Source organism: Elephantulus edwardii, unplaced genomic scaffold, assembly GCF_000299155.1.
Source record: "Elephantulus edwardii isolate Elephantulus edwardi_28Jun2011 unplaced genomic scaffold, EleEdw1.0 scaffold00211, whole genome shotgun sequence".
NCBI lineage: Eukaryota > Metazoa > Chordata > Mammalia > Macroscelidea > Macroscelididae > Elephantulus > Elephantulus edwardii.
The window spans coordinates 5,091,244-5,098,679 of record NW_006399961.1 but is presented as its reverse complement, the minus strand read 5'-3'; the positions used below and the strand labels follow the sequence as shown (position 1 = coordinate 5,098,679).

Genomic DNA, 7,436 nt, shown 5'->3' with positions numbered 1-7,436 from the left:
CACCCATTTTGCATAATATGTCATGAGTTCCTTGTTTTTCGGAATAGTATTCCATTGTGTGAATATACCACAGCTTGTCTAGCCATTCGTTTGTTGATGGGCACTTGGGTTGTTTCCAGCTCTTTGCTATTGCTAACAAAGCTGCAATAAACATGGGTGTGCATATATCTGCTTGGATGATGGTTATGGTTTCTTTAGGGTAAATTCCCAATAGTGGAACTGCTGGCTCAAATGGTATTTATATTTCCAACTTTTTGAGAAAGCACCATACAGCCTTCCATAGTGGTTCCACCATTTTACACTCCCACCAACAGTGACTAAGGGTTCCAGTTTCTCCACAACCTCGCCAGCATTTGATGTCTACTGTTCTGTTAAATTTTGCTATTCTTACTGAGAAAGTAGGTCTTTTTTTCGTTTTATGATTTTGAGTTCTCTTTCACATTTTTCTCCCACTCTGTCCAGGATCTTCTATTATAATGTCTTCAGAATTGCTGGAAAGTTACTAGTTCTTCTGGTCTCGGGATCATGGAGGCGGAGGTTCATGTCTTCTGGGCTAATCGTTTCCACACCTCTTTGATTCTTCTCTGCTCCTCTTTCCTTTAAATGTTATTGCTAGGTGCTGTCTCTAGTCAACTCTGACTCATAGTGGCTCTATGCACAACAGATCTGAACCATGCCTTATTCTGAGCTATCCTTATGATCTCTGAAAATCTCTAGTCCACTGGTCATTGTGTCAATCTATTTTGTTGAGGGTCTTACTTTCTCTGACCCTCCACCTTTCCTAGCATGATGTCTTTATACAACGGTCCCAGATGACAGCATGTCCAAAGTGTGTGTCAGTTTCGCCCTCCTTGGCCCTAAGAAGCACGTCAGTTGTTCCTCCATGACAGACTTGTTCGTTCTTTTGGTTTTCCATGGAATAGTCAGCCCTCTTTCTCTCTTTTTTTTTAAACCATTACATAGTTTCAAAATATTTCCTTTAAAGATAGTTATTATAGAAATTTCTCAAAATTTAAATGTTTAAATAGATTAAAAAATTGTTTAAAGTCCTCAGAATGTCTATGAGGATAGTGAAGGGCCTGGAAGGGTTTCATTCTGTTGTATATATGGGATTGCTTTGAGTTAGAGGGTTTTTTCCTTTATCTAATAAACTTTTTAAATTGTGATTTTAATGGAAGTTCACAGAAAAGTTAGAATTTCTCACATTCATTGTTGCACATTTTACCCTCCTCCCTCATCATTGCACAATTATCTCCCCTGACCCAGTCCTCTTTCCAATGTACCTTTTATTCTGGGCTGCAGTTGTATGTACAATGCCTAATCACGTATTCCTTTGAAACAGTTCTTTCCTTCATCTGTTCCAATGTAGTGTTCATTAATTATCCCCTCTTTCCTTAGTTTCCTCCAACCCTGATATAAGCCCTGTTTTATAACAGTGGTGTTATGCAGTGTCCTTTTGTAACTGAGCTATTTCACTCAGTATGTCCTTGAAGGTTACCTTTGTTGTGTAATATTTAATGAGCTTCTTGATTTTTTTCAGTGATCGCGCTGCGTAGTATTCCACTGGGTGAATATACCAGTTTTTCTATCCATTCATTCATTTGTTGATGAACTCAGAACTCTTTTTCAACATCACTATTCAGTGGGAAGACCAAGGGTTTCACCTTAGATGTTGCTCATAAACTTTTAAGACCCCAGCTGCTACTCAGCAAAATAGGATGAAGAACACGATCTTCGTGGACTATGTTATGCCAGTTGACTCTGATGATCCCCAAGACTATGATCCTATGACTCCGAGCATGTAGATGTATTCCCTCAAGGTGCTTGGTTATAGTTAAGAAGTTCTTTTATATTTGCCCTCTGTATGCTCTATTATATGCTTAGATATGTACAGTCAATACACTTGCACAAATACCATCTGTCTAACCTACACATGCTTGCAAGTATATACCATTCACCTTGCCACACCTGTTCAGCTTGTGTGGCTAAGGATTTCCTTGTTGACTATGGTTATTACTATTATTGTAGGGTTATCTCCACGGTAATGTTACCTCTGTCCACCTTAACTCTTGTGCTCCTCCCAGTCTTTGTTTGCCTTGATCATTCTGTGCTGATGGCCCCCTTATTATATATTATCTCTTCCTTCTCCCAGGTTATGAGTTCTAGACATTTTTCCTCTCAAAAATAATCTACAATTCTGGATGTAGCAAGCCAGGAACCCTTAGACACTCTTGGTGGGATTGTAAAGTGGTACAGCCACTCTGGAAGTAAGTTTGGCATTTCCTCAGAAAGCTAAACATAGAAATTCCATATGACCCAGGTATTCTACTGTTTGGAATATACCCCAAGAAAATGAGAACTGAGGCACAAATGGAGACTTGTACACCAGTGTTCACAGCAGTGTTACCATTGCAAGAACTTGGAAATATTCATCCAAATGTCCAACCACAATTGAATGGAATGAGAAACTGTGGTTCATTCACAAAACGGCATACTATGCAGCACACATGAGTAATGAATTTTGTAAATCACAGCCTAACTTGGGAAGGACTGGAGACATTATGTTGAGTGAACTAACTCAGTCCCATAAGGACAAATATTGCGTAAGGCCATTATTGAAATTGTGTATGAGGATCCAAGGGGGGGAGCAGAGGGGTGAGGATGGGGGGAATAATCATAGGGTCTCACAATTTGATAGGTGGAGAAGTGGGGGGTGAAAGAAATAAGATCCAGTGTGAAAAACAATATATACGAATTTTGTAAATATACCAGTATAAAATTTTTTAAAAGGGGGAAAATAATCTACAATTCTAACAGCTCTGATTTAAGAGAAAAATCTAAGTTCTGACACCCATACAGAGCCCTTACAGTGCAATGGTTCCATGCCTGACTGCTAATCAAGAATACTGGTTTGAATCCACCCAGCCGCTCCACAGGAGGGAAAGCTGGCACTCTGCCAATGACTACAGCCAAGAAAAATACTATGGGGCAGTTCTCCTCTGCCACTTGAATTCACTGTAAGTTTGAATAGACTCAATGGCACCTAGTAAGAATACAGCTGTAGGAAGGAAGGAAGAAATGCTTTGGCAGAACCTAGTATACTGAAAGGAAAAGTGTGTTACAAAGAAAACATTGGGACAAAACTCCTCTCCGGAAAAGAATAAAATTATCCAAGGTTGTTTTGAGGGATTACACTTGAATAAAGAAAAGTGTGGTACAGACCAACAGGATTGTTCCTCACTGGGTTAATCATTGATTGCACCATCTCAAAATGAAGCTTTTCTCAGTGCAGTGTAAGAACAATTTGTAATAAGGGGGAAAAAGAGTAGCTTTTGTCTTCATCTTATCTCAAAAGTATACTACTTAGAGAACAAGACGGTATACTCCTGAAGAAGTATGAGCTGCAGTTGCTCAAAGATGCATTTGTGTTATTACAGTTGTATTCACAATGTATCTGAGCTGCTGCCTTACTTATCTGTCTCCAAGAACAAACTGTGCCTGAATCAAGGGCAGGCTCCCCTGTTTTATTTATCATCACACCCTAGCATCTAGTAGTGCCAGATGAGTAGCAGACGATTACCAACAGGAAAAGGAGACAGACGAGGATCTTAATCCCTTAAGAGCACAATCTGTTTCTCATATTGAGGAAAGCACTGATACCAACATGCACATACACTTTGTTTTATAATACACTGTGTAACACTGTAAATGAAAAAGGAGAAAATGAATAGATGTGGCTAAGGCCAGTCAACAGCTATTCAGCTTTTCTTGGGTCACTCAGTTCAGACACAAAAGCTTTTGTGTTCATTTAATTAGTCATGTGTGACCAGGTTACTAGAGCAACTCTCCTAACTACTTACCATAAAACTAGCAGAAATGAACAAATAGATGGTTTCTTAGGATCTCTGTCATTTCAAGACACTGTTTCTCGGTCACTGATGATGAAAGTCAGATGCCAGATAGCTGTATTAACTTGTGTGAGGCACATACATACATAAAAGATTAAAACAACTAGAGCAACATCCTCAGTGGCTTGGATTAGGCTGGATTCCAATCTTGACTCAGCTACTATTATTTAGTGTACAATTTTGGGCAATTTATATGTTCAGTAACTTTAGAAAGCTCTGGTGGCCTAGTGGGTAAGGAGTTGCACTGCCAACTCCAAGACAGGAGGTACAAATCTACCAGTTGCTCTGAAGGAGAAAGATGGGCAATCTTTTCCAGGGCAACTTACAGCCTCTGAAAACCCACTGGAGGGTCAGCTATGAGTTGGTTCTGGCATGGCAGTAATGACTGTTGCTCTGCTTTGGTTGTCCCAAGAACTTAATGTTGTTGTTATTGTTAAGTACCATCAAGTCACTTGTGACTCATAGCAACTCTATGTACTACAGGTCTGAACCCTGCTCTATTCTGTGCCAACTTCACTGTGTCCAACACACCCACCCCCATTACCCTAGTCATTGAGTCAATCCATCACACACATCCAGGGTCTTCCTCTCTAGTGCTGTCCCTCTCCAAGGACTGGTCCAAATTCAAGAGAATGAGTTATTAAAGCAAAGCATTTAGAAACAAAGATTGGCACATTAATTGCATGCTTTAGGTATTGGTATTGTTTTCATTCTCTGCACACAAAACAGAGCTGGATTCAAGTTCTTCTAGTCCCAAGTCTGTAAGTCCGCTTGGGAGGAAAAGTTGCACGAGGCACAAGCATATATAAAAGAATATGAAGTAAATATTCATTTCTTTCTGGTGGCCTCCTGGTAAGGAGTTGCACTGCCAAACTGAAGGCATGTGGTCTGGATCCACCAAGTGTTATGCAGGAGAATATTTCCTGCCTCTGTAAACACACTGGACAGTCTGTCTGCTATGGGTCAGGTCTGACTCGATGAGAACACAATAACCATCAATAAATACGGTCTGATAATTATCAAAGATCTTCCTTAAAGTTGGTTTCCTTTCTATATACCCATAGCTGATTGATTCTGGGTTATAGGGCAAGAGCAAAGTGTCTGAAGCAGTGACACATATTCTACCATAGAGGGAACATTAATATTTAGAGGCAATGATATTGCCTCTAAACTTTTTCCAACACAGCAGCTCAGTTATAAACCATGCAGACGTGATAGCACGTTCAACTTCCAAAGAACTTTGTGGATCGTCTGCTCTGAGTCTCTTGTTCTGTAAATGAGAAAAACGAGCCAGCACAGGGTGGAGATTAAGTGACTTGCCCAAATCACATGATGGTACTAGAGGCACGGTTAAAGGCAGCAGCTCTCTTGAATTGCTCATTCCTTCTTTTTTCTTGTTCTTCACAGCTGAGGACACCTTTTCAGACATTTAGAAACAATGTATATTCATTCCAGCAAAGGCTGAACATTTCAAATGTGATTTATCAGGGAGACTCAGAAAGTGCCACCTCCCTAATGTGGCTGGGCTACCTCCAAGCTTCACCAGGAAGGCAAAGGATCTCTGCATCTCAGTTTCCCAACTATGAAAAACTACGAAACAAACAAAACATCCTCTTCACAGAGATTGCTAAAAATGTCATACTTAGTATCTTTACATGTCACACAACAGGTGAGAAAATGAATAAAATGCTTTCTACTAAGGTCTCTGGTCATCTAATGAGAAAGTCCCAGAAGGCTAAAACGATAAAAAAGAAGCTTTTGAAAATGTCAATCAAACTATTAGATGTGAATTTGGCCCCTACCAAAAAAAAAAAAAAAGGGGGGGGTAGAGTGAGGAGTGGAATTATAGTTAGTTTAATATGAGCTGTCTCCTTCCATAAAGACTTATAGCCCCAGAAAGCTGACAGATGGTCGTTGTGCCTTAGAACCTGCTCTATGACATCCAGTGATTTCTGAGTATTTGCCTTCACCTGGAGCTGGGTGGGTCAGTTCATCAAAAATCACAGGGGAGGAGGTTACTTCACTCAAGGGATCATGTGTATCAAACTGGAAAAAGAGGGGAAACTCCGAATGCAAAGCAGGTCAATGCCATTCTAATTTTTCAGAGTTAAGGTAACAGTGGGGGCAGGAAGGGGGAGGAGATTTTTTAAAATGACCCAAGGCTAAGAACCAGGAGGATAGGTGTGAAGCTAGGGAAATGTTAAATGAAAGAGAACAGAGTTCCTGGAGTAAAGATGCAGTTATGAACTAAAATAATTTGACAGTCCTCTGCTATATTTACACACCAGCTATTATCTGTAGAGCTCAAAGGACTTGACTTCCCTCTCAGACGTGCTAATGATGTTCCCCCCTGTGTGAAAAGTAGGACAGGCACAGACATTTTCTTTTCACATCTGGGAAAACAGCTCCAAAGGGAGCCTGGTGGTACCTCTGGGAAGGAGATGCAGGTTCTCTGCTTCCTGTTCTGCCTCTCCTCAACATTTGTAGCAGCAATAATAGTAAACACGACTGCCTTCTTACTGGGAACCAGATATTGTCCACTAATAGCTTTAGCATTGTCTTACTGCTCCAACAATCCACACCAGACCTGAAGGCAAAATGGTGAAGCGCTCGCCTGCAAACCAAAATGCTGCCAGTTCAAAACTCATTCAGTCATCAGCAGGAGAAAGATGTGGCAGTCGACTTCCTAAAGCTTTGCTACCTTGGAAACCCTCTGGGGCAATTCTACTTGGTCCTCCTGAATCTTGATCGCTATAAATTGCAATCAAATGCCTGGCAGTATGTTAGGGTTTGGACCAACTTCCTGAGGCAGGTACAAATTATTATTTTCATTTTCCAGATGGCAAAACAGAGGTTCCAAAAAAGTTTAGATATTTGCCCAGGGAAAGGGTTGGATCTGCAGCCTGAGTCTCAGCTGCATGGGTCAGAGTCCTGACCCCATGATCCCCGCTGGAGGTCCCGAGGCTTTTCGGGGTTCCCCAGCTCTCTCTGGGGGATGCCCACACCCAGCCTCCGGGATCCCCTTGCAGGCACCCCGAGAGGTGGAAAGAGGGGCGCGGCCTTTACCCGGGGGATGGTGGGGCCTCCAGGTTCTCACCCCCGCGGGCGAGGGAGGCCAGGGCTGCGAGAGGTACCTGGGGGCTGTCCTGCAACGCCTCCTCTAGCAGGAGCTTGTCCACGGCGGGCATGATGCTGCACGGCCTGGCCGAGGGGCGGATGGAGCAGGGGGGCGGTGGAGCTGGAGGGCGGATGGAGCCGGGGGGCAGATGGTGGCTGGAGGGCGGGCGGTGCTGCCCCCGAGGGTGCTCCGGCCTGAAGCGACGAGGCGGACGCTCGGTGCCCACAGCAGCCTCGCGCGCGCCCACGCCTGGCCAGCCTGCACCGCCCGCCCTCCGGCCGGCCCCCTCCGAGCCCTGCCCCGGCCGAGCCCGATCAACAGGAAGTGTGGCGAGCGAGCGGCCGGGACACCGGAAGTGTGGCGAGCGCTAGGCCGGGAACACCGGAAGTGCGGCTGCCCTGCTTCCGGCC

At 43.2% G+C, this 7,436-nt stretch overlaps 1 protein-coding gene across 1 annotated transcript in view; it reads right to left on the bottom strand.

Moving 5' to 3' along the window:
- The window catches only part of APPL2 (adaptor protein, phosphotyrosine interaction, PH domain and leucine zipper containing 2), a 63,390-nt gene extending 56,294 nt beyond the window's left edge, over positions 1 to 7,096 (bottom strand). The window contains exons 1-2 of the mRNA XM_006897554.1: positions 6,975 to 7,096; positions 3,861 to 3,867 (exon numbers count right to left, since the gene is read on the bottom strand). Of these exons, the coding sequence (XP_006897616.1) occupies positions 3,861 to 3,867; positions 6,975 to 7,096 (129 nt within the window). The remainder of the gene's footprint in view (positions 1 to 3,860; positions 3,868 to 6,974) is intronic.
- Between the last annotated feature and the right edge of the window lie 340 nt (positions 7,097 to 7,436).